The following is a 27,799-nucleotide window of genomic DNA, read 5'->3' as shown; positions in this document are numbered from 1 at the left end:
TGCTTCACCCTTTGCATTCTGGCCAAGATAAAGTTTTGACAGAACGTATTAGTGAGAAGATACCTATAAATGCAGCCTGTTAATTAAAGAATTAAGTACACTCCAATACAGTGGAGAGCAGAGGGTATAAAAGAGCCTCACACTTTGGCCAGAAATGATTCTTTGAGGTATATAAGATGCAGAAAACAGAGTGGACAAAGAAAGAAATTGGGAGGAATACTCACCTCTGCAGTTTTTCATGCTGTCCCTTCTGTTACTTTAGCAGGTTTTGTCTGCATTTTACCGACAAACTGTTTAACTTCATTGTACTTAAGCCATAAAAAGGGAATTAAAGCATTTGGGGTATGACTGTAAACTAGCTATAAAACAGCAAAAGACCAACATTTAGAAATAGCTGGAAATATAAAGTATCTCCCAGCATACCTAGGTAGCATAAAATCTCATTTACACTTGTAGTAGAACTTAGTGTTTTGATTATATTTCAAGATATTGGCAGTCTTAACATCACATAGGAATCAATTTTAAGTAAAAAACTAAAATGTACTACTTGTCCCTGCTGCTTCACATGGAGGTCTCTCAGGCAGGACTCATGAAACCTGACTAACAGGAGAAAATACAAAAAATAATTCTAAATATTTCTAAAAACATTTTTGAAAATATTTGTAGGTATATAATATGCTGTATAGAATATACAGTATTAATTGTTATGCATTTTGTTAACAAATATAACTCAGTCATTGTACCATTCATGACATAGTACAATTGTTCCATAATTGTTCTTACCATGCTTTTGTGACCTGCTGGCACCCACCTCACCCTCCTAGGCATTTCCGAGTGGAATCCTGAAATAATGATGCCTCTGTAAGTTTGAGCATTTAAAATGAGGATTTGAAAGATAAGCTTCCACATTTAAAAAGTCTCAATTTCCAAAAAAGAATTAGGCATGTAGGAAAGCAACAATCGTTAAACAATCAGCACGGAACTCACTTGCCTTATAAACTACTTTTTTTTTTTTTTTTTTTAACAATGCAAGTATTTGAGTTGGGGTTTATGGCCTGTTCCTGCTCTTATTTCAGTCACCAAAACCTACTGTCTAACTTAATCAGGATAGGCTCAATCCCTGAAAGTGTCCTTTAAAACTTTTTTTTTTTTTTTTTTTTTGAACATGACAATGATTGCAGTTGGTGTTCAATGTGCAGGCAGTGCTCTGGTGTTCAGGTCGGGATTTTCGTGCACCCAGCTGTTTGCTGCTGTGAAGCATCCAGTAACCAAGTACGTTACGCTAACAAATGCCGTTCCTTCCTTGCAGTGTGGTGTTGCTGATGGGGAAGGATTTCTAAGTATTTGGCAAGTAAACCAAACCACCTCGAATCCTAAGCCCTATCTGGTAAGTGAACAGAATTTTTTATTTGTATTGCTTCCTTTTTATAGAGGAAAGTTAAGTCTTTGAGACTTCAGACAGGCCAAGAGCGTAAGAGTTTCACTGAGACACTTTTCATTGTTGCTTTTTAATGGGCATATTTTATCAAAACTACTCTAAGCATTTCAGTCATACATCTTTGGAAAACTGATTGTGCAATAACCATAAGCTGCACTTTAATTACAAATGCTACTTCAGCATTACTCTAATAATAATTCATTAAATTAAAAGTCAGAGCTGACACTAATGACTTTACCACCCAAAAACTTACTAAAAATACACTCTTCAGTTCTTTTCACTGCTACTTAACAGTATACAAAGACTGTGCTAAATTTGAAATTCAGGCTATTGTGAGGCACTATATTGTGGATTTGTTATAGTTCACTTATTTTAGAATCTTTTTATTTTATACTGGATTTTTAATCCATTGCTCTGTTCTCTGAGAATTTCAAACTGCATTGCCCAATAGTTTTTAAACTTTGTTTAAAAGACTGTGTGTGCGATGCTATCAGTGACATCAGACTGATAGGAACTTTTGATGCTGACTACAACTGGTAAGATTGCATCTTTTTGTTTTGTTTTTAATAGAGTTGGCAGTGCCACAGTAAAACCACAAGTGACTTTGCATTTATTACCTCTTCAAGTCTAGTTGCAACATCGGGACAGTCCAATGATAACAGGTGTGTTTAAAGAAACAATGAGGAATTTCACCAAAGCTCCCTATTCATCTCCATTAACTCGCTACCTCTTGTGCATTAACACATGACTGGCATTTTAAGGCTTTGTTACAGCTTAAACTTGCCAGATCATGTCTTTGACCATCATTCCTTCGCTTGCTTGTTTCCCAAATCTCGTTTTTGTGAGAAGTGGTCAACAGTTAAACAGGTTTTTCTCAAGGTGCATTCCAAATGCAACTAGTTTGAAGTAATGCTGTTGCTGGGGGGAGAAACATGTTCAGCAAAGGCAAAGTAATTCTTTTTCTCTGAAAAGAACTACTACAATTTCTTGGTATAACCAAGGATTAGTACACATCTTAAAGGCAGAAAGTATAGTTCACTAAGGAGCACAAAAGAGCATAGAAAGAATTAAAGCTTTTAACTCTTTGCACATGTTCTCCAATGACTGCAGAGAGTCAAGAGCTCCTTGTTCAGTTCTACCTTCTGGCTTTGACATAAAATGTGAACACTTTCTGAGTCATGTCACCCCAGGAATCACTTAGCACATAATGACTTTTTTTTTTGTCCCCTCAGAAATGTGTGCCTCTGGGACACTTTGGTTTCATCTGGTAACAGTCTTATACACGGTAAGTACTGCAGTGAAAATTAAACTTCTACTTCTTACTGACTGAGGCAATAGCACGTGTGTGCATCTGGGGCAAGGGGAAATTGGTGTAAATACGTGTTGCACACTAATCTGTGCACCAGAACTGGGACTGTATAGTCTCTGGCATGATGTTAAACTGCTCTATAGAGAAAAGTCTAAAGAAAGAATGTCATATACAAAGCTGGTTTTGTGTCTTAATAAAGTCTGAAATATTTGAATACAGTCCTAAAAAAAAAAAAAAAAAAAAATGCAGGGCTGCATTATTGAACTCTTATGTGTATGCAGGCTTTCACTTCAACTGGCACTTAACCAATATATCCAGCACTCTGCTGAAGCAGAAAAGACAACTGTAGGCAGTAGTAGACACAGCTCCGTCTGAGTTGACAGACGGGTAAGACATTGCCCGTACAAAGGAATGCATCTGTAAAGTTAGAAAATATTCAGATAACAATTTACAGAAGAAATGCATTTTTAGATCAAAAGCTACTTACATTTTCAAGTCTATTAAATTCTGACATCCTTCTTCTTCAGCCTTCACTTGTCACGATCACGGTGCCACAGTACTTCAGTATGCACCTAAACACCAACTGCTCATTTCTGGAGGTAGGAAGGGATACATCTGCGTCTTTGACATCAGACAGAGGCAAATCCTTTACACCTTCCAAGCACATGAATCAGCCATTAAGGCCCTTGCACTGGACCCTTCTGAGGACTATTTCGTTACAGGCTCAGCAGAAGGTAACATGAAGGTAAGGCACTGGAGGAGCCGAGCTGAACAGGACAGTATTTAGCTGAAGTGCTGCATGGACATACATTGATGAGTGTGCTGTAAATAGCCAGGTGCACGCAGTAACAAAACAAAAACAAACCCCAAACCTACATTTGATATACAGGATGCTTGCCTTACCTTTATAATGTAAACTTAAATATATTAATATCCTTCCTAAAGCAAGTAGGTTTTCTTTCCACTAAAGAAAATTAAACAGTCTTTTTAAAGTTGTATGACAGAGCATATGACTCTGAAATCTTAGCTTTATTTTTCTCTCTTAAATCTGGTTTTGCCTTTGGCTATTTCCCTTTGCAATACAGGGGGCGCTCAGTAACTTACCCATCATGTAGTTTCTGTAACACCAGCTTGATTTTTCTCTGGATGCTGTAGCCCCAGACAGCTGCTGAGATGTCATAGAAAGAAACAACAAAAAAAACCCAAAACAGAAATACAGTCCCTGTTTTAAAGGACTTATTTCTTGAATATTAAAGGAAGGAAATACAAGAACATCATAAAGAGAAGGAGAAAACAGTTTCTTTCCTTCTAGCTGGGCTGCAGCTGTCGACTGCAGCTTTCTGTGCCTCTGCAAACTTCATGGCCTGGTCTTGATGCGGATTCCAGTAACTTGGGACACAGCAGAGAGCTCAGGCAGTCATGCTACCAGTCTGCGTGCTCATTAATTATGCAGCTTGTTCTCTGCAGCATGCCAGAGCAGAAACACATTTCCACCTGCTGGGAAGCTGACCATAGTCATCTTGGATACAAATGCAAATGCAGCCTGTCCAGTTCTGCAGGTTGAGGGGGGGACGCTGGGAGGGGCAGCTTCAGACTGTCTTGCCTTATGCTTCATCAGGAGCTTCTCAAGACTCTTGGGCTTACTCTAGTTGTAGCTAATAATCAGCAAAAAATACCTTTTATCTTTGCTGGATAGGGTTTACAACAGCCAGGAACTGCAAACATTAGGGAAAAAATACAAATTCTAATTTTAATCTTCTTTTGTTATTTGTCATTCTTTTGATACAGGTGTGGAGACTGACTGGCTATAATTTAATTCATTCATTTAAAAATGAACACGCTAAGCAGTCCATTTTCAGAAATATTGGTGCTGGTGTCACCCAGATTGAAACGGTGCAAGGCAATCGTATCTTCTCCTGTGGAGCAGATGGGACGCTGAAGATGAGGGTTCTTCCCAATGCTTTCAATGTACCTTCGGGCATTTTTGACATTCTGTAGCGTTATGTGAGCTAATCTTGGTTTTCTATAATGTCCCTTTAAGTAGCTAAAATCACGGTGATATGCACTGTGGAAAGGAAACAATCTGTTTCCCTTCAAAGCAGTTACTGCAGCATTAAGTATTATGGGGAAAAAAAATTAAAAAAAAAAAAAAAAGACTTTTACAACAGGTATATTTTGAGTGTGCCCATTGGGATCACGGGTGGAAATGCATGTACACTACTATAGAAGCAAAGAGCTGAACCCAGTAGAGGCAGCGACAGGTGGGTTGTTGCTCAGCAGCCCCCGAGCTGCATTCAGTAAGTGTATTGTAAAGACTCTGACGGTTGTCAGTCCCTAAACGAGCACTGTGGCTCTACACGTCAGTAAGCATTTCGGATGTGATTCTGATTATTTTTATTCCAGTTTTTCCCACTAATTGAAGCATGTGTACAACTTCTCATTGTAAAATAGCTTAGTTTTAATTAAGGGTACTCAGTGTATTTGATTTTCGCAAGACAGTGTAATGGATGCAAATGCCGTGGAACATGTGCAATCAAGAACGTACCGAGACGTATCGTTTTATGCTGAGACTTTTTTTTCCCAGTTAGTATTGATACACAGTTGATACTGTAACTTGCACATCAACACATTTTTAAATGCAATGTTTTTTAATTTGCACACAATCTTCCTTTCTTTCTGAGAGTTATGTTTTCTGTTGGACACCTGCCTTTACTTTAGGAATGTATTGTAAGCACTAAATGTTTGTAGTGAAGACATCCATGATTCTAGTCAGCTTTTAGTTTTAAAATTCATTTGTCCAGAAAATACTTCATTAAATGAAGCTGTTAAGAGAATACCAATGGAACGTATAATGCCACATTTCAGATGAATGTTAGGCTTTATGTGGCCAGCTAGTAAATAGTGGATAAAACTGGTAATTAAATTATTACCACAGTATATTGTATAAACTATGCAGAGTTCAATATTGTTTGCTTGTAATATAACTAGCTACTGTTGTCAGATGTATTTTTCTGTTGTAAACAAAAAAACATGTTCTTAAGAGACTGGAACGGATGTCTGCATATTTAAATGTTAACAAACTGTCTTATTCCTCCAATGAAAATTTTGATGTCTGTGCTGTATTGTAAAATATGCTAGAATAAAAAGCACCTTTCTCCAAAGGTGATTTTAAATTGCAGGCTGTGAAGTATGGGAAGTATGAAAAGAAAGATGAGTAAATGTCATTGTTTAGTTTTCCCTTTGTAAGTTAAATAAATTACTTTTATTTCATGGAACAGTCCATTCCAGAACTCTTCCTTATATTTAAACAGATTTAACCAGACCTCCAGCAGACTGACTGGCTGCTGCCTGAGCGAGCTTTAACTTCACCTCAGACTGCACTGAGATAAAAAGGATTCGCTGTTTGCATTTTATTTTCAGCTGTCCTAGAAAAGCAGAAGGTTAACAGAATTTAGTTCTTCATCTCCAACACAGGCAGCTGCAAGAAACACAGCCTGGTTCTGTCACTGAGAAAAAAGCAGAATTTCCTGGCCTGCCTTCTCCAAGAGGTTCATCCAAGTGGTTCAACAATGACATTCAGAAATTTAACATCATTTAAGATATGTGTGTTACCTAGAACCTGTCACATCTGGCTTGACCTGTATTTGCCCACATTTCTTGCTAGACTTTTTTTTTTTAGCCAAAAAGTCTACTTTATTAGTACCATAATTCAATTAAAACAACAACAACAACAACAACAAAACCTCACGAAACAGCCTACCAACCAAAAGAAACCCCACAAAAGCCAAAAGAAGCCCCACATACACCAACTGTAACTCTTGACCATGAAGTTTTGCACTTTACAGGTGCAGACAGAACTCTTGGTATGAGTTTTGATGTATATACTGGTTCAAAGTATTCATTACACATTTTTATTTCCCTCTGCACTCTCCCTGTAGCACGCAAGGCCTGAATCCTGGCCTTAGTGAAACCAGCCCGTGTGTGCTAGAAGCCAGGAGCGCTGTATCGCACACTGAAGCTCTGCTGCAGCAGAGGGATGTTCCCAGCACATTTGCTGGACAAGGTTCTGCAGGCACAGACATTCCCAAATTCACTAATCCCTTTGATGGTGCCTGGATGTCACACGGGTATTAAACAGCTCTATGAGTTCAGGGTTTAAGCGATACTTTGCTTCTAGATATTTGGATGAGTTCCATGAATTCTACCAATATCAGGTAGCGGCTTTCTGAGAGTGTGATTTTTGAATACAGATAAACAAAGTAGCAGTGAGGATTTATGTTTCAATGTTAAATTCAGAAATCTGAAACAAAAATCAGAACAAAATTAAATTTAAAAAAATCCTATTATTTCTCACCCCTAGTTCTCACAAATTTGAATGTGAGTGGGCAATCTCTGGACGAAGATTAACAACAAAGGAAGTCACTAAGCACTATGACAAATACATGCATTCCTGCTCCAGATATTTCATTTTTCTAAGCAGCAAAAAAGTATACCCTTCATTTTTGGATTCCATTTCTATAGATGAATGTGGGAAAAAAATTTTTTAGAAATACACCTTACTATAATTTAAGTATAGGTAAAAGCAAGTTGTAGTAGTAGAGTTTACGTGGCAGCTGGGGGGCAAGGAAGCGTCTGTAGCAACACAAGCAACTCACTGTTAAAAAAGGCATTTTAATAATAAATTTTAAATCTTCAATTTTATACCCCATTATTTTTCTTCCCACATTCCATTTACTAAACACAATTTCATGTATATTTAATAATGCCATTATTCCCATTTTCCTTGTACTTCAGCTGGATTTTGCTTTTTATTTCACTAGACTTGTCAAATTTGAAGCTTTCTCCTTTTTTTTTCTTATTTTAACAACTATTTCCAGCCCTATTATTTTTAACAGCTTAACTTGCATAACTTTGTCCAAAAAAAAAAAATGTTCACAGGGAATCAGCGGAAAGTATTAAGTGAAAATGACAAAGGTATTTGTACACAAAAGCTCATTATTTAGACATTTATACTAGACCATAATCACTGACTAGCAAATGACTGCAGATGAGATGATTACAACTGAAAGTTATAAATAGTCTCTGCCGAGCACGTGACCATGGAATAATCAACATACATTAGATATAATAATAACAGGGAAAAAACAAAAGCAAGTCCATGCTAGCTGTGTGCCAGCTGCAATATTGAACACCTATTCTTTTAAAAGATGAGAACAGCCCACAGAATTGAAGTGTGTTTGTACAAGGGCCCCCAATCTCCCTTTTACACACACTCACAGACCACCATCGGTGAACAGAAAATTATACCAAGTGAAAAGACCCTGTGTGTATACCATACTGCTTTAAATAATCTATTTAGTCAAACACGGCTGCCATACATGACATTTTAAAATATATTCATCTGCCAAAATGTACAGGGTATACCATTAAGCTCCCATTCTCCCACGTATACAAGTTCTTATCCCTTAGGCTGTATGAAAGCATCGCAAGAACCGACTGTGAAGACCGTAACTCAAACCTCGCATCAATCTGCTTCTCTTTCAATAAATCAAAAGCAAAACTTACTGTTGTGTCCTTAGTATCAGTAACATACATAATGCCACACGCTATGAACGCGTTACCAGCCTTGGACTTGGGGTAGGTAGTATTGATATGCCGAATGACTGAAAATGTCTCTTCATCAATATGTGCTACTATTATATTTTCATCAGTGCTTGAGGCATATATAATCCAAAGGCCCTTCTCATCCACTGCTACGTTGAAATACGTCTTCGAGTTAGAAAAGAGGTAGTTACGACCATGATATAAGGCATTTTCAATTAGCAGTGTTCCCAATGATGCTTTATCAAGCCCAAGTCTGAAATGAGATAAAGTATTCAGTTGCGTTAAAAATTCATTTTTATACAAAGTGGTTGGTTGAATCAATTCAAAGTGCATTATTAGCGATAGAAGCATTGTTGAAAATACTTGAGTTCAAGGACCATCCTGATGTCTTTTAAAATGAAGTATTCTATTCAAAGCACTTTCCAAAACACCAAGAGAAAATTCCAAAGTAATAACCAATCTAAAAGATGCGCAAGAGCATGAACTCACTTTGGGTAGGTTTCACTTTATTTAGTCTATGAGCTTTTTTATCACTAGGATGAAAGCAGCAACTAAAAGGAATGGGTATGAAAAAGAATTAGATACCAGGTGAAGGCCCAAACTTGGGAAATGAAATCTGTACAGGAGTTTGCTCTCTACTAGGTGGGAACTAAAGGGAGAAAATGTGATTCACCAAACCAGCATGAGTTCTGGGCAGGTTCACCTAGTCTTAGAGTTCCTCTTTTGAAAACAGTTCAGATAATGCAGTGATTTGTTCAAGTAAACATCAAAGGAATAAAAATTCTACTTTTGCAGAGCCAAAATTCTGACCTCATGCTGGCCTCCAGCAAGACAGCCTGAATGTCTCATCTCTGAGGTATAAAATTGTTTTTATTCCTTGAAATTCCTTAATAGGATGATAATCTGAGGACAGCGGCACCGAGCAGCTAAATTGAGTTCCTCTACTAGTTGAAGAGGGTAATCAGCTACTATCAAGACACATTTGCAGTTCACATTTAATCACTGAAAAACGCAGCGCTTTAGCAAGGGCAGAGAGAGTACACTTTATCCTTTGAAATGTAATGAAGCACATTTCATTGTCTGACTTTCATCTAGCTGGAAAGCTCCATTCCTCAAATAAAGGAAAAACATTACTCAATACAGGAATCTGCTACAGTTACAAAAATTTTCTGAAAAACAGGGCTTAATGACAGGAACATTTCAGATCCAGGAACAAATAGAAGGATAATTTTTCTGTGGAAGAGGCGTTGAGAGCCTAGACTGGAAACATCATCCTAAGAAAAGTCAGGAATGACTAACTAGATGATTCCCCTCAGCTTTTTGTCTGTGGCAACTCCATGTTCCAGCATCACGTACGTGCAATGAAAAAGGGCTTCAAGGCTGGAGAAGGTTTCTGAGAAATGTGTGTCAACCCAGTTAATCTAATCAGTTGCTTCATGTTTGTAAATAACCCCAGACAAGGGCCAGGGCAAGGGCTAGAAGGACAGACCGTAGCAGGAACAGTCACATAGATACACAGATTTTCTTCAGGATTTTTTTTTCTATAAAGAGCCATCAAGATAAAAAGCATCTCAAGATTCATTAGGAATGTGCAAGATATGCAACACAGAACACCCTGTCTTTTCCTCTTTTATTTGAAAATCCTGAAGGGAGCAGAAAAGTGAGGTTTCACTCCTGAGGGTTCTCTCTTTCTCTCCCCTAGTGAAGGACAATCTGGCCTAGAACTCCAAATGGTTCAGAGGTTCCTCAATCTTCTGGCACCTTGGGGTAAATGACAAGATAAAGTGTAATATTTTCATTAACTGCAGGGAACTCAAGCTACAAACACTTCTCTGATCACTAAGAGAATGAAGCTAACCAAATATAAGAGAGGTGGGAAAGCACATGAAACAAAGGAAGGATGAAGCAATCAACGTCAGGGATCTGAGCATCATCAGACCTGCCAAAGGCCAGACAAACCTAGTTTTACCAGCTTTTAAATATGACAGGAAACTCCTTTTAAATACTTTTTTCAACATTTGCAAAGCAAACCAACCAGGTCCTCATCTGTTCTTTCTATTAAATCAATGCAAAACTCCCAGAAGCTTTTCTGCAGCCCAAAATCAAGGACTTCACTGGCACAGAATTCACAGTGCCTCATCTTATCTGTGCTAAAGGTAAATAACCTTAGAGTGAATAACTGAACAGAAAAGCCATCTCTCAGCAACTTTAAAGAGATTTTGAAAATTCCACAAATAGCTTGTGTTCATCTGTACGTGAAGGCATTTCCCAATTAACAAGCAAAGGTGTGGAACCTCTGTCCTATCACTGTATATTGCTTACACAGAGATGGCCTTTTACAGGTGTATAAACAAAAAGCCCCAAAGATATTTAAAGGAGGTTGCCAAAGGGTGGGCTTGTCTTTGACAGAATAAATATTATAGAATCCCAGCAGCTTGCTCACATTCCTTGGCATCCAAATGAATATAGGAAGGCGGCACTCACACCTGCTCGGGAATAGACATCAAAGTGCAGTAATGTTCTTGGCTCCAACATCAGAGTCATGTAAGAGAACTTGAAAGCAGATGCAATCTTGCACTTGCCCTTGGACTGTCTTCCTTTGGCTCTTCCCACAACATGAGATTTTGGTTTTGATTTGTATTGTCTGTCCCGTCCTTAGTAGAAACTGAAGAAATAGAGATATAATTCCCAGTTCCAATTCAGGGAGATACATTGGGAGAGTTGTAGGAGCTACTTTTTACCAGGAAATCAAACAGCGGAGCCACTCCTCCACAACGGGGTGTGCAATCCCCAGGTCGCCATGTCCTCAGCGGGTGCCTGAGCGCATTCCTCTGCACTAACTCAGCCCCCGCCGGCTCAGAACAGCACTATTGAGAGCAAGGCACGTGCAGCAACCCAGCAAGAAGCTCTGGATAAGCCAAGTTCCACACGTGGGCTACAATCGTATAACCACTCATTTGTATCCCCCAAACTGCAGCTGAACCAATTCTTACTCTGATGCAGGTAGATGCACAGCTTATTTTTTTTAAATCAAATACCTTTTTTCTGACCCCCAAATTCCTTAGTCAATTGCTTTTCTCTTTGCTTTCTCACAACTACGAACACAGCAAAGAATCCAAGTGCAACACCACCCTCAGCAATGCAATGTATAACTGAAACCCACCGGACCCCAGGATCAGCAAAAGAAAAATCTGTTGTCACCTCTGCACTTGGCATCTTGTTGATCTGGAGGGCCAGTTGTCCTATCATGTATCAAACTGCTCGAGTTCACCCCTTAGGCGCAGAGCTGAGCAATGCGTAAAGAACTGACTGTCACAGCAGAGTAAGGGACCCAGATCACCCTCCCCGTTCCTCTCCTCCCACAGCATCTGCACGCACAGATGAAAGGCCAGTGGCCCACATTCCAGTTACAGATTGGAAAGAATTAGTTGTTCTGACCATTCTTCCATTCTTCCTATTCTAGACAGGACCAAAATGAAACATCAGACAGTACAAGGAAAGTGGTCTGCTTTGCTGAGGTTCCCCTCTGTCACTCCAACCCATTGTTCCTCCTTCCACAACATCACCTGCCTTAAGCCGGCTGTGTCTGACTTACTTCAGAATGACATTGGTTCCTCCCTTTTGATAGTAGAGATGATTGTTTTGTACCGCATGGCCACATCCATAAAAGAATCCTGTGATGTTAATGATCCTGTAGCTGTCATTCAGCAAGGCATTAGAATTCTCATATTCTTTTATAGAGTTTCCTAAACAAAGGGGAAAACATGAAAAAAGGACTATGATTTGGTTCATCTAATTTTGGAATCTCTACCCTAAAATTCAATCTCTACTGAAAGTCTCTCTCAATCAAATATCTGACAGACAGACAACAATTGTATTTGTGTTTTCAATAGTGATTCAACTTGCTGGAACACAATTAAATAATCCACAAACACCCCAAAAAATCTATAGAGGCATTCAAGGGCCTGCTTCCCACTGACCTGATGGGCCCTAATTCTGAACACAGTTGGGTAAATATACAGAAAATATGTTCTTTTTTCACTTAGGTCCTGGAAATTTTCCTGCACTAAAAGTAGTTCATGCAGCATCTGATTTGCTTTCATGCCCAGCTATATGAAAAGGCAAAAATCCGAGCTACAACTGGGGAAGTACAGCCATAGGAAACTGTTGAAAGAAATGAGTAAAAAGGCATGAGCAACAGGCATTTAAACCTGGATTGGTTAAAAAAACCTAAAATCCTCAAACTATTTCCAAAATCTGATGTTGACTCTAAAAATGTCTGAAGGACTACAAATGTCCATAACCGTATGTACAGTCAAGTATGGTAGTAAGGAAAATATTCTGAAAATTATGTGGGTAAAAAAGCAGTTGTACTTGATTAGAAATACTAGTTTTAGTTAAAGGAATTAAGAAAGCCCTGTTAGTATAACAACTAAGCTTTGATCAGTGACTACTCCTACTGTACCTGAAAAATGCATGGTAAGCCAGATCCTTTCATCGCTTATATTTGCAGGTTCCCGCATCCAAGTTCCAAACGTTTGCTGGACGCTGACAAAGTGAACAGGACTTCCTACAGATGTTATGACACATTCTAGTAGAGAAAAAGCACATGTCCGTTATCTGTGACATAAAAACAGTAAGTAGCAGTTAATCACGCTCTGTAGCAGGTTACCAGCTTTTTTTGAAGGACCAGGGGTTCTCTCTTCAGCTTTTCCAACCAGGGTATCATCATTCGGTACAGCACACGTGTCACCTAGAGTTGAGAGAGAAAGGGTTAACACGTGTCATCTTTCTAGATTAGACATGACAGATGTCCACATAGGTGACTCCACTGAAATAAAGGAATGACAACTGGGACTTTGTTTCACCTGGGAAAAAAGCTTAGGTTGGTCTGGTCACAAAATGAGATAAAAAAACCAACTTGCTCTCACTTCTACCAAGAAAATGAAGTGTTTGGGCTGGCTGGTTTGTTTCCTTAAAGTTGTCAGGCTGACAGTCAACTTTAAAGGAGTAAATAATTTTGCTCAATAGATTTAATTCATTAGCTGTGAATTTCAGAGCAGCTGCTTAGAAAGACCTTTCCTTGGATAACTTCCAACAGCCGAGGTAGCTGGCAGCTGGCTGATTTAGCAGTAACACCAAAAATGCTTTCTTGGGAATGAGTGATGTCTAATCTCAAAAGCTTCATGCCCAAATCTGCATACGCCATCGAGGGGGGCCATTCTGTAGGCACCACTGGAAGTTTTGCTTGTGCTGCTAATGCCCAAGAGTAATGAAGTACTAACAAATACACTGAGCACACAACACATACGAATGCAGGTCAGCCATCCATGGCTCTAAAGAAGCAGTGTGAAAGTCTAAGGGAAATTGCACCATATTCCTTATACACAGGGAAACGGTTCACACTAGAAACCAACACCTGAAAACATTTTCCCACACCCCTCAACTCTTTAAATTGTAACTGGTTGGGTTTTCTCTTAGTGTTCACTGTTAAAACAATGCCTGAATGAAATTATTTATGGATCTTTCTCTATAAAGCCAGATACCTCTTCTGCCTTTAAAACAACGCAACACATCTCATTTTGCTTAGAATGAATAATGACAGAGAACAGTTCCCAGCTCTTTGCTGAAGAGATCCCCATTCCATTGTAGCCTTGTTTTCTAATTCCATTCCCAACTTTTATCTTGTCACACATTTCACGCTGTCTGGCATGCAGGCTCCAAATTCTTTTGGACATGCATTTTAATTGTTGCCTTCCAATATATTTCTATGATTTATAGGGTTGTGATGTAGTTTAAATGAGAAAGATAGTACAAATATGAAATAACTATAAAATAATGCTGAAAGGGTAGTGTGACATTCAGGAAAGAAAGGGCACAAAATACTGGATTGTTTTTTTCTCCTTTAGGTTGTATCTTCTCTTTGTTCCTGCAGAAGGAAACTAGTCCAAGACAGAGCAAGATCAACGCTTATTTCTCCCACGCATTTATCTAGGACATTTTGCGATACGACATTGAAAGTTGGGAGTGTCACAGAGCATCTCCAAAATAAGGCACAAAGTCAATCCAACCACGGACGATGAAAGCCTATAGCAATCCCTCTAGATCCCTTTCCAGCTTCTGATCTCAAAATATCTCAAAAAAAGGAATCCACTCAGCAGAAATTATGAGTTGCAACGCACAAGTTAATTTTCTTGTGCCAAGTCTAATAGCTGCAGGTAACTGAATGAGCCATTCCCTAATACAGTAGTTTATCTAAGACTATGGAGTAGTCAAGGACCAGGTCAGTGTTTGTTATGAAGCCGAGTGCACTATTTGGATTTGAGGATATTTGCAATGCTTTCTGTGAACTTTCAGGTGCATGAAACAGAAAGCAACTAAGATTAAAAAGATAGAGACTTTTATGTGGAATTTCCACTGCTTTCCTTCCATCAAAAAAAGATAAATAACCTACTGATTCTGTCCTAAAATATTCTGGCTGAGATTTACTGGAGTTTACATGACATTAAAACTACTGATTTTGTTTGTCTGGGGAGGGTGGGAAGGATGGAGGAGGGATGTTTTATTTCCTTTAGAATTAGCTAACTACCATTGAGAACAAATACACCTGAGATTCCAACTAATTACCCTCTTCTCTTGAAGACATAAAATCTTACCTGATTCGAAATTTAATTTAAAAAAAAAAACATTCTTGTATTCTTATGTAATAAGTTAATTACAGTTGTAAATCAGCATGTGTATTCTCTTTTCTTCAAAGGGATATGAATACTTAATTACAAAAGCTGCTTTATACTTTGAATTTTGTTAATAGGATCTCACAGCCTACTGACTCATAAAACATAAATGCTCATTGAGGAAGATCCCTTTGCAGAGTGTTATTTGAGTATAACTCCCATTTGCACTCTGAGATTTAAAATCCATCAGATGGCTTATCCTCCAAAGCACTTCAGTCTGTTGCAACACTTGAAAAGAGGTACCTGAGTAAATGGTCCAATTCCATCTCGTGTAACAGTTCATGCATTTCTGAATTTCAAATAGGATGAGATTTCTGCTCCAGCTTCCTACTTTCCATTGTAAGGAGGCTCTTTGGACTCTGTTCTAACACTTCCATACCCAGTGTCTCCTGATTGAGGTTATTACATGCTACTAAATTACATGCTATATTAAAAATAAGAGGTGGAAGTGATTGATATACGTTGCACCCGGTATTAAACATCCACTGGTTAAAAGCATTTATAATAATAGCATATGTTTCATCTCAGCAAACTGTGCACTATGATGGTGACATAAAAACTTATCACCCTGTTAATGGAGAGACATACAAATTGCTCTGCTTGTTTCACCCTTAATAACTGCACAAAGTTCTGCTCTTCCCTTTTGGTGTGCCTGTCACAAAACTACATTCCCAATTACAAAAGAACCCCCACTTTACCAAACGCTGTTGCAGATAACTCTCCTCTTTCCCAGAAATGTGGAAGATTAGTAACTGAGACATCCTTCGCTATTATTTGACAGGATCACTCTGACCTCCCTGAAAACCCGTATCTCAGCTGGGAGGAAAATTCATCCCCAAACTGCAGGGGTAGCAACAGTCACTGAAAGCTACAACCATCTTAAATACAACACCATCCAGGGGTAAAGGACAAGGACAGCCAGATCCAGTATGTACATCCAAACCCAAAAGTTTGCTTCTATTCTCAAGCTGGAGTAAGCAAGAAATACAACGCTCTTTGCTTTCCACAATCAGTTAATAGCTTAAACTATAATTTTCCACTTATCACTATGCCACAATGTTTATGGAACCCGTGGTTCTGATCATCCAAACCACCAGCTCCTCTCATCTTCTACCGCTAATTCTTCACTGGCCAAAAAATAATAATAAAAAAAAGGTTCTTCTCTTCCAGTATGTAAAAATGATTTGAACTGCAAGTCTCAAAACCAGACTTTTTGAGAGAGAGAGTTTTCAGGAATGGAGGACAACATTTTTGGCCAAAATTTTCACAAGTCCAGCAACTTCAGACATCCACCTTAAAATACTTTTAAAAGACATCTGTTGATTTTCATGACAAAATGAGTAAGAACATCCTTGATTTCCAAGCACCAGTCTTCCCAACCGTGACCACTCTTCCTCTCAATGTGCCTGAAGTGGCACTTAAAAGCATTAGAAAAATCAAGCCCTCATTCAATACCTCTAATTCAAAACAGAGTTGTTCAGAGCATTAGAGAGATCAAATATCACAGAAATTACATTTTCTTTTCAATGCTGTTGAAAATAAAGTTGATTACAAAAGTTGCAAATACTTTCACAGAGAGTCACAATTTCCCTGTTAACATCTTAGAAGCTATTCCCACTCAAAATGCAAAAAGAAATACAAGCCTATCTGAAAAATCCCATTTAAAATTATTTCTTCTATGATAAATATAAATATCCATAAAAACACAGTAAGAAATGTCTTTACTACGGAAGGATTTTAGAATATTAATATAGCCTTTGGTATCACATTGACACCAACACTTTCTTCCACAAAGTACTTAGCTATTATTAATATATTTAAATCCATATAAATGTCAGGCATGGAAAAATATGCTCAGGACACTGTATCTGTCAATGCATTTATAAAATGCACTGTTCAAGACAGCAGAGTACATCCAACCAGTCACCTGCTGGAGGGGGAGTTTATGCCAACTAACCTTCTCTAGATGTGCTCCACACAGCAGAGGCAGCATCTTGGTCATTAACACACACGCATGGGCACATGCACGCACACACATGAATTTTATCTGAGGCACAATCTCAGTCTATTTGAGAAAAAGATCTTCTAAGACATGGATAGAAGCTGTGACGTGAAACACTGACATGATTTTTTCAATAAACCACAACATCAAGTTCAATCCATGAGTATCGGCCAGTACCCAGCACACCTGAAAGTCATACCTCAGACATCTCATGACAAACTCATAATTATGTCAGCACTGACTCTCTAATCAGTGACTACAAAGAAAAAGTGTATCAGCTGCCACATTTCAGCACACAGTCTGGGACCTGTCAGTCTGTATACTTGTATTTTGGTTCTAACAGTATCTGCTGTGAAGTTTGCAGTCCCAGTTTGAAGAGAATCTATTCTGTCTTTAATTTCCCTTTCTTAATATTAGCTGTATATCTCATCAACACAGCTACAGCAAATAAAAGGGACTCAGGATCTCCCTGTCATTCAGGATAAAATAATGATAAATAGCAACAATGGGAAAGAACCGATGATCACTTTGCTCCCAAACTTACATATTCAAATGGACTCAAAGTCTGAGAATCCTTTTGTATTCCTCCAGCTTTTAGAAGTCTTATCTAGTTCAAGCTTTCTTCAGTTCTGCCTACGACCAGGCAATTTCATTTTGTAGAATAGAGTGAAACATAGCCCAGTTAACAGGTTATATTTACATGTAAAATTAAAGTTCAGCATTTAAAAGCTAAAGAGCTCAACTTCATTTCTCTTACTTTCCAAATATACCCTACCTAACAGAAAACACCATGTATAAATACTTTGCCTGAATATTACTATAGCATGATTAAAAGATGAAAAATATACTGGAGATAGCTTGCTGCCTTATCCAGATTATACCTCAGCAAAACACTTAAGCACATGCTCAGATGCCAACAAAATGAAACACATGCTTATTGTTTTGTGAGACTTGGAGCCATGGGTTTAATCTTGAACCTTTTCATAATACTAAAATGAACACTGGAAAGAACTAACCTGTGCATTTGCTGCTGTATATGTTCTCCTCAAGCTGTGCTTTACCTTTGCCTTTACGTTTCCCTGGAGGCCCTGGGGGTCCAGGTGGTCCAGGGGGCCCTGGGGGTCCAGGTTCACCTTTTGCACCTACATACAAAACAGAGTACAACGTCACAGGCCCTGTAGGCAACAGGCAACCTGCAGAGAACTGTACATGCCCACCTGTCACCTTTGAGAGATCTCTAAAACAGCCTCTCTCTTCTCAAGAGGCTTCTGCAAATAGAAATACAATAAACTCAGTGGGATGCTGTTTGTTAGAAGGTGAATATGGAACTTCCCAAGCTATAGGACTTCAATGCAATTTATCTGTCTGGATTACATTAGAGTTATAGAGCACTGTTGCCTTTTACTTACTGTATTCTGAGACCTCAACTTCAGATGTTACAGTGTTATTAATTTTTCACAGCTTATATTTGTGGCTGTTTCATGTATTCCTGAATGGAAATCTGCCCCTCATTTTTGTAATAGAAAAATAAAACTACACTGCAAGAAAAAGCAGGAGGAGCTCAGCTGTCTCAAAGTGCACTGGAAAGAGTGGAATTCATGCACACCTCAACCTAAAGCCCAAGCAGAAAAGTTTTTGTGAAGACTTGCTTTAAAAAGAGAACATAATCTCCTGCGCAGAGCAATAGTCAAACTTCACTGTGGATAACATGGTTGTGCTGGTTGGTGCTACTCCTGAAGGTCACATTCACGCCTCAGAAGCAGAGTGTATTTTTTTGTCGAGTCCACTGCTTCAAGAGAGCTCCTAAGAGCACTTCTTCCTACCTTCTAATATCACATCGTTATTTGCATCCCCCTTTTCACCCTTGGCTCCTCTTGCGCCTTTTCCTCCTGGCATCCCATCCTTGCCAGGTAAACCTATTTGTCCGGGCTCTCCTTTCTGTCCTTGATCACCTTTTGGTCCTGGAACACCTAGAAATGAAAAGCATTTTAGTACCAAGAACAACTGTTGCAGTATTAAGCATCCATCAATACATTTTTATAATACAAAACGTATTCACTCTACCTTTTTTTTTTTTTTACACCTGTATTTAACTGGGTAGCTGTAATTTGTTTTTGATATTTGCAATATTCTATAGCCTATATATGCCATCTTCTATAGAATTCTGTAATGTGCAACTTTGTAAACATTGAAACCGTTCACCCTGTACAAAGGTCTAAAAGTAGCTACATCCGAATATAACAGTAAGTAAGGATTTCTTTTTTACAAGCACCCTTCCCCTTTCCCCAAAAAATTTTACCTATTTTTCCTCTTTTTCCATTTATTCCTGGTTCTCCTTTTTGTCCTGGTATACCTGGGACTCCATCTGATCCATTGTAGCCAGGCAATCCATCAAGTCCAGGAGGCCCTGAACACACCAAACAGCATATCTGAATTTTCCCTGTTAAATGCAACTTATCCTTAAATCTACCACATAAAATCCTCTAACTGACCATTATGTTTTCCATATCAATTGAATATTCTCCTTAAAAAAAAAAAAAAAAGGCAAAACAAAACAAACCCACTACAACCAAAACACCAACAAAAATCCCACAGCCAAACCAAACCAAACAATACAAACAAAAAATACCCACCCACAACTAAGAAACAGAAAACTATGAAACTTTTCCCTGGCCTTAACATAAGAAAACTGGAAGAAATGGACACTGCACACATTTTGCGTCAAGGCCAGCACAGATCAGCCCTCTGGATTCCACTTGAAGGACAAACACAGCGGAATCCATCCTATTTCTGAATTTGACAGTGACTATAAAACCTTCCAGAAGCCACATAAGTTTTAATGTTAATTATGATATTAGCCAGACTGGTCTAACGCAAGGAAAGCATTTACCTACTAGTCCAGAACACTGCAGTGCCAAATCACGTTTGGCTGATAGAGAAGACATCACTCTCTCTGTGTCGCTATTTGAAACCCCACAAAGTACCTGACACTTTTCCGATACAGGGAATTATTCTAAGCAGGCCCACAGCTACAGCAGCACAGAAAAAAGCACAAGTGACTGTTCATCCAGCCTAGCAACCATGAGTGACAACAGAGAGAGGGAATTAAATAAGAAAGGAGGAAAAGTAATGGGGGAGGCATCAGTAACCAACGTTTTTTAAAGAGATGTTTTTAGTGTTAAATTATAATATTGTTTACTTGGGCTTTTTTTTAATATATGTATATTCATCTCTTCAGCTAAATGCTACTTAAACACTCTTAATTCCATTTGGTTTTGATCAAATATGTTTTAGCAAATGTGAAACTATTCTATTCCTAGCACTAAAAAAGTTTAATGTCTAAAACCTCCCCCCTCTCAGAAGGGACACAAGTTGACCTAAATACAAAAATTATAAAGGCAGGCAGGCAGTCATTCAACCCTTCCTCTTTCTAATTAGCAAAGGAAGACTATTCTTTAAAAGATCCATTTCAACATTTTGTACCAGCAAGTGTTTCAATTACCCAAAAATGCAACCGCAATTGTCCAAGTATCTTACCTGGGGGGCCTGGGGGACCTACAACAAGAACAAGCAAAAGAAAGAAGAAATGATGAGTTTAACCTGGCAAGAAAACAAAAAGCAATTCCAAATTGAATTAACACCAGATCAGAACAGTAATTGGGGAGGAAAGCCCCTAAGATTTCAAAATGAACACCTTTTTTTTATGTAAGCGTTCTCCAAGATCCTACTATAGAAGAAGAATAGCCTTACAATACTGATGAAGGTCACAAATAAAAATCCTGTTGAAAATACACATAAAACTACATACTACACTTCTCTGTGTTTCATGTGTATTTCATTGCAGTTCAGGATTCAGACTATTTAAATAGGAAAGAAAAAAAAAAAACAAAAAAAACCAAAAAACAGTCTTGTCATTCCTATTAACTACATCTAAATCCCAACCAGGCTTTTCTCACATAGTTGTTTCTCCACACTGGACCAAGGTCCCCACAGAACCCGTCTGGTGTAATAGAAATTGGACTCACTTCAGGTATTCAGCAACATGTAACACAATAAAATCTGTCACTCTCTCTGGCTCAGTTCAAGTACAGGGCCTTAATGAGAAGAGAGCAAAGCGCACAAGAGTAAAGCAAGAGTAAACCAGAAAATGTTTCTGTAATAATATCTTATGTGATCCCCAGTACACATTTTATTTAAAAAAAATTTTAAAAAAATCAAACACCATCACAAAAACAAACAGGAAAAGCAGGTTAAGAGAATACAAAGAAAGGTGGTAGCTGCAATTAAAGAATCAAATTAGTTCTGTGACCTTTTATCCAGCCAGCAAAGTACTGTCTTGTTTAACAAATCTCTCTACAACAGAAAATAACAGTAATTACCCGATTTCCCTATAGATTACAATTTTCAGCATTAATTAGAAAGCATTATGAGTAAAGTGAAAACCATTTTATAATACCATTACAGCAATTATCCCTTTTAATCAGTACAGGCAGTAACATCAGTTAACATCTTTCTGCCAATTTTCCAGTAAATGACCTTTTTTGTCCACACTACAATGTTACGTCCATTAGTGCATTCAATTAATTCCTCATCTTAAAAACTGAGGATCTTGATTTCTCCTTGCATAAGCATAAGATAAATAAAAAGGTGCTTGAAAAGTAGGAAATGTTGCATAGCAGAGAAAGCCAGTAATAGAGACAAAATTTAATAGTGTCAAGAGAGCAAAAGGGGTGCAGAAGGCACCAAGTAGCATGAATTCAGGAGTCTGAAGCCTGAAGAAACAAACTTTCAGGTTGTCTGTGGTTGCCCCAGTTGCAATCAGAACTGATCTACAGTTTCAGAAGTGCTTAACATCTGCATGTACTCTGGCAGTTCTCATTTACGTTGAAATCGGTTGAGCCAAATGCACCTTATAGCCATTTGAAAATACAAACCAGACAGCAAGCGAAGTGTTTTCTTAAACCTATAAAGAGTGGTTTATTTCTTATTTTTTCATTGCTAAAAAGAACACGACTCAGTGTGTTATAGGCTTTAAAGCTAGACCATAGCCCTTAAATTGGTACTACCCGACATTCTCTGCAGCAAATCCCACATAAATGTCACATACTGTCTTGTCCCAGCTCCCCCCCGGTAACATGTGAAACCAAACGTCCTGTTACCATGGTCCAAGGCAGGATGAGCAAACACGTTGCTCATCAACGTCCCACTGCTCCACAACAGTTACAACAGTGGAAGCAAGATTCCACACTCTATATGTTCATCCCACGTTTGCCTCAAAGTGTGGGGACATACTCAAAAATACCAAAACTAAACCTCAACTAGTATTTGAAATACCTGAGTCTATAAGATTTGCTTATGAAAATGGGAAAGAAATACCTCAGAAAAGAAAGACCATCAACTGAGCTCCAGCATTTATAGTGAGCAGGTATAGGTAAGTCCCAAAGTAGCACCTATTATCGTTTTTTAAATAAATAACCCAATTGATACGTAAATTCTGATAAGAGTAAATAGCATAGTTCTTTGACGTAGCCATTGACCTCAAGTTCTTTTAAAACATTGTCGTTCTCTGTTCCTAAAGGTAACACAGGTGCAATGCCTAAGGCAATAAACATACCTGTTAAGCATATCCCTTTTGTGCTGTTACATAAATCCACCATCACTCGGACCTAATATTGCAAAGAAAGTAAAGTTGAAAACAATGCATACCATAGAACTATCTAGTTTACTTTGCCTGCAGAAATAATTCCAAAAACAACGATATGACTGTCTGCTCTGTGCTTATAAAAATAAACTATTTAGAAATACTTTAGCATTATAACACCGTCCATCTCTTCAGCAGTGATTCTCTCATAGGAAATCTGTTCAATATACCTCATTTTAAACCTTACTGAAAATATGAAGAAAATACTGGGCAGCCAAATCCATGTATCATCTAGGCATTAAAGTTCACACGCTACTTAAAACATGTGGGGTTGTCTATGCATTGATTCTACCAGTGGAAGGTATTAAGAGCCAACATCAGCCAACAAAAACTATAATCAATTTTATTTTATATTTGTATCAAATGATGGAAACTTTTCCAGCACTGCATATCCAGAGAGAAAGATGACCTATGCTCCAGGCAAGTGATTTCTTATCTTGGAATAACCAAGATCTGTAAATCCCAACATCCCAATCACAAATCTCAACTTCATAAAAACCAAGCTGGAAGAGGACATTCATACAGATGCTTTTAATCTAGAGTAGGCTACATGTTATGAATTAAAAAGCCATCTTTACTAAATACATGGATTTTGGCTGGGCAAATGTTCACGTGGCATGTCCTGCATGCTGAGAGTCCACACTCTAAAATGTTTTGCAACTCATCAAAACATCCAGCAGAAATATGAATATTAGAAACATGAGAATATTATGAACTGGAAATGCCTCAACTCTTTGTGGGAAAATCTAATGTTTGCTGAAGTGATTACAACTTGCTTTGGGGCCCTCCAATGAGCTCAGCAGCATTATTTTTACCAATCAGTGTAAGTCAGGTGACAATTAAAAAACATGGCACTCGAAGTGAGTGTTACAGCAAACAGCCCACAACAGAACCTCCAGCTTAACTATGAAAGACGAGTACCCCAGTAATCCAACGGGCCAGCATCACCTCTGCCAGGAAGAAAAGCTACAGATAAAAGTATCCTATTTAAATGCTAAAAGCTGAGTTTTCTCATGAAGAGAGGGGGGAAAAAAAAAAAAAAAAAGACAACCTAAACTATGGGGCCACTACTCAGATAATTAGATATCCATAAACCACCACTTCTTGCACTGTTTTACATCTCACTTTCAGACTTACTACTCACAAACTTACTGGACCTTTACCCTCTCATCAGCCTTTCTACAGCAGCAGATTTTCCAGTTTCCTATATTTACTCTTACAAGATAAATATATATAGATTTATAAATACATAAATAAATAAACAAAAGGCACAGAACCTAAAATACATAGATGCTATTAAAGCTAAAATATGATTTTTGATGCCTGAAGTTATTTCAAAGACTCTTGACCAGTGGCCACAACAGGCCCCCCCGGCCCAGCGGCTGTGCAGAGCTGTGCAGAGCAGGGATGTTGACACCGACCTGCAGAAATCTGTGCCTCCACTACAGGAGAGATCCTGCTCAGGCAAAGCCTCCATTCAGGGCCCACCTTCAACAGAGGCTGGAACATTGTTCTATGGCCCACCAGTGTAGCAGGGATTACCTCGCCAGCTGTAAGGAGCTTTGTCTCACGCTACAGAAGTCTCCAGGCCTTTGTTATTACATTAGTGTGAGTTCAGTACAACATACAAAACTGAAGGTATGGGAGGGGGATGCTCAAAAATTTGAACTGCCATCGAGACATCCACTGCCATGAATGATTGCAGCCTGAGCACCTGACGGTGAACAGCATTAACAGCGTTCAGTCCCTGTCAGCATCTGAACCTTTTCACTGATAATTTTATTTGTGGATCCCTTTGACTCAAAGAAGGGATTCAGACTGGATGGAACACAATGGCCTGTAGCTGCCAAACACAAAGATGATTTCTTAAAAGAAACAGGATAAAGCTTTGACTAAATGTTTCGATGAAAAGCTTAGGTACGCATAGAAGAGTATTTCACTGGGCCAGCAAATTTTTCAACATTACTTTATCCAAACAGATCTAAAGAAAACATACTGGTTTTTTCCTTTTTTTTATTATGTTTCTAGAAATTCATCTAAGTCTTCGAATTTGAAATAGCCCCCTCAGTAACAGTAACAGCACTATGGTTCAAAAACCAATGATTTCCATTCCACTTTGACCTAAAATAATATATATTTCCTTTATGAATGGACAAAGAGCTGAAATGTGTATTATTGGTGTTACTTTTAAGACCATTTTGAGTAGAAAACCATATGGTTTTAAGACTTCAGGAAATTAAACGCTCCAGTAAGATGCACATAGGGTCCAGTGAAAACTGTTGCTACTTTAGTAAGTGGAAGTAGGAATTAGAACCAAATATCCACTATCTTTTCGGCTTGCCTCTCAATAAAAAAGACATTCTCACAGAAGTCTTGTACTGCAAATTCTAAACTCAAAGCACAAGGACTTAAATGGCCTTAGGTAAAAAAAGTAATGATTATTTATTCTAAAACCCAAAACATCTGCATTATCAAAACTCTATGCTACGAACATCTGTGCTCTACAATCTCATTAGATCTAATATTACTGGAGATGCTACCACGGTTAAATCATTGCAATGACTGATTAACAAAAATGCCAGCAGAAATCACTGAAAAGGTATTTCCTGTAAGTAATTTTTTAAGTCAGTGATATTAGTTACCTCAGTAACTAAGAGCTTGAGTCAGTCTTTCCTGCTTTTTTGGGGGCCCAGGGCCGCAATCCTTACTGGGCAAGAGTTTCCCCTAAGTTTCCTTCAATAGTAATATTTTTCTTGCATTTCTTCTGACTCTGAACTTAAAAGCTTTTCAATCTATTCAAAGTTTTTCGACTGTATGACCTGTATAATTTTTCAACTGTATGACCTAGTTCCTACCAAGCAAGGCTAATCTTTTCACTGAAGTGCAAAAAACTATGCTGTTTTGCCAGAGAAAGGACAGAGCTCTCTTCTTCCAACCCATCAAATACCACCTTAAATTCAACACTTAATGAGAGGCCATGCATCAATTACAAAGAAATGTGACGGTAAACTAACATCCAGCACCTCGTGTTGCAGTGCTGAAGAGCAGAAAACACAGCATGGGGAGGAGAGAGGGGAGTGTCCTTTAGTAGTGCAGAGATTTAAAAACCTGAAACCTTGGAAACTGGAAGGCTTTTTATTGCAACTAAGTTTTTGAAGTTTCGTTAAATACATGCTACTACAAATTACTCCATTTGCCTATGCAACTATAATTCTAAAAGTTTAATCATAACCTGTAAGCTATGTGGCCCATGGGCTCTTAAGATCTCAGATGACAGCAGGTGACTACTGTTTCTTAGGTACTGTGGTCTGAAAGCATCAAGTAAGTATTTTTACACAGCACAAACCCCGCAGCAGCAGTGGGCCAGACCTGGCACCGCAAACGCCAGCATCTCGAGTCCAGCCTGGTCCAGCTTCAGGTGGAAACTGGGACCAGCCTCAGCCCCGCTGTCCTCAAAGTCCCCAGCCCCAGGGGCCGGTGGCACCGAGGGCTGTCGTTGCCGGGTCCCCTCCCTCCCTCCCAGGCGGGCCCCGTGTCTATGCGCGCAGGCCCCCTCCGGGGCACCCCCGCCGCTGCCCTGGCCCCAGCGGGAGCCATTCGTGGGCAGCGCCCCGCGGAAGGCCGGGCCGCCCTACCGGCACCATGGAGTAGGTCATCAGCATCAGCATCTCCTCGTTCTCGGCGCGCACCTCCCCGCGGACGCGCTCCCCGCGGCGGCTCCGCTTGCTGCGGGCGGGGGGAGCCGGGCCGGGACCGGGGGGACCGGGGGTGCCCGGCAGGTCCCGAAGGTGGCCGTTGGCCGCCTCCAGCTGCCGCAGCGCCGCGCCCAGCTCCCGCCACTGCGCCAGGAGGAAGAGGGTGCCGGCGGCGCTGAGCGCCGAGAGCAGCCCCAGGGCGGCCAGCAGGCACGGCAGCGCCCGCCCGCCCGCCATCGCCGCGGGGAGCCCAGCGGCGGCCGGGGAGGGATTTATGTGCCCCCCGCCGGGAGCCGTGGGACGCCGGCTTGGAGGGGGGGACGGGGGAGGAGTGGCGGCGGGACGGCGGAGCGGAGGCACCGGGCCGGGACCGGGGGCGAGGGCAGGGAGCGCGGCCCGGGCAGCCCCCAAGCCGGGAGGGAGCGGGGGCTGCGGTTAGTGGTTTTCAGAGGGGAATGAACGGGCGGGACAGCCTTGAGCTGCCCCTGCCCGCGCTCACGGCGTGCTGCTAAACGATCGCAATCGCACATGGCTTTGCCCAGGTACCAGCGTTCGCCTTTGCTCCCTTCCTGCACATTGCCAAAATCCCCCCGTCCCACACGCACCGTCAGTCTGCAGCTCGTACAAGCACTTTGCTGCTTTAAGAGCATCTCCTGTCATTCACTAATAACACTTTACCTGTCGCTTTAGATGTTCAAACACAAGCTTTTCAGAAATTATTCCTGCGAACCCTTCTGTGACATGGGACACCTCTAATGGAATAGATTTTGCTCCCAATTAATTCATAGGAAAGATAAGAAAAGGAATTATCCAGAATAACACTATTGAAAGAAGAGCGGAATTTGACTGAATATGAAAATTGCTCGAAGAATATAAAAGTTACTAAACTCAGAACATTTTTTAGAAAAGTTATTTAAAATGTTGACATTTTAATTTCAAAGACAAAGCAGAGGTGCTTTCTTACACTGTTACTACTACAAATCGGCCTCAAGAAATCCACAGCTTTTTGAATACCAAGTTTCCTACAAGAGCAGGTTCTTGATCCCAACTTTGTCATAATGGCAGTTCTCTACAACTGAAGAGGGACAACATTTGGCCTCCATTCTAACTATGCCATTGACCTGCAATTCACACTAATCCCACAGGGCACTGAAGGGCAAACTATTTGGTCAAAACGAATTGAATACATGTGGTTCCGCTGCATCAGTTAACAAAGTAGAGAAGCCAAAATAACTCCATCATATTAAAGTTCTCATCTCTCTGAAATAAAAAAATACTGCAAAAAGTGTCCTCAGGCATTGATTGGAGACTCTTTC

At 39.5% G+C, this 27,799-nt stretch overlaps 2 protein-coding genes across 3 annotated transcripts in view; one reads left to right on the top strand and one right to left on the bottom strand.

The window, feature by feature from the left end:
• The window catches only part of DMXL2 (Dmx-like 2), a 45,371-nt gene extending 39,349 nt beyond the window's left edge, over positions 1-6,022 (top strand). For both annotated transcript variants that reach the window (XM_014944443.1, XM_014944442.1), the window contains 5 exons: positions 1,310-1,387; positions 2,009-2,100; positions 2,671-2,723; positions 3,275-3,492; positions 4,536-6,022. In XM_014944443.1, coding sequence (XP_014799929.1) covers positions 1,310-1,387; positions 2,009-2,100; positions 2,671-2,723; positions 3,275-3,492; positions 4,536-4,745 — 651 coding nt within the window. In that variant the 3' untranslated portion in view covers positions 4,746-6,022. The remainder of the gene's footprint in view (positions 1-1,309; positions 1,388-2,008; positions 2,101-2,670; positions 2,724-3,274; positions 3,493-4,535) is intronic.
• Positions 6,023-6,241: 219 nt separating this feature from the next.
• On the bottom strand, positions 6,242-26,686 carry GLDN (gliomedin). Its single transcript, XM_014944445.1, has 10 exons — positions 26,424-26,686; positions 22,702-22,753; positions 20,625-20,642; positions 19,387-19,494; positions 18,911-19,057; positions 18,104-18,229; positions 13,024-13,104; positions 12,817-12,942; positions 11,947-12,097; positions 6,242-8,604 (listed from the first exon to the last, which is right to left on the bottom strand). Exons 1-10 carry the CDS (start codon positions 26,454-26,456, stop codon positions 8,145-8,147), a joined length of 1,302 nt encoding a protein of 433 aa, XP_014799931.1. The 5' UTR covers positions 26,457-26,686; the 3' UTR covers positions 6,242-8,144.
• Between the last annotated feature and the right edge of the window lie 1,113 nt (positions 26,687-27,799).

This window comes from Calidris pugnax, unplaced genomic scaffold (assembly GCF_001431845.1).
Source record: "Calidris pugnax isolate Ruff unplaced genomic scaffold, ASM143184v1 scaffold70, whole genome shotgun sequence".
NCBI lineage: Eukaryota > Metazoa > Chordata > Aves > Charadriiformes > Scolopacidae > Calidris > Calidris pugnax.
Note: the sequence above shows the minus strand (reverse complement) of the source record. Positions and strands in the feature narration are given on the sequence as shown.

Bases quoted from the DNA above. Each gene is read 5' to 3' on its own strand.
- GLDN (XM_014944445.1), bottom strand. From the start codon at position 26,456: ATGCTGATGCTGATGACCTACTCCATGGTGCCG. The intron at 22,754-26,423 runs GTAGGGCGGCCC...TTGCAATATTAG, and splicing joins TGACCTACTCCATGGTGCCG to GTCCGAGTGATGGTGGATTT. The intron at 12,098-12,816 runs GTACAGTAGGAG...CCCTTTGTTTAG, and splicing joins GCTTACCATGCATTTTTCAG to GAAACTCTATAAAAGAATAT.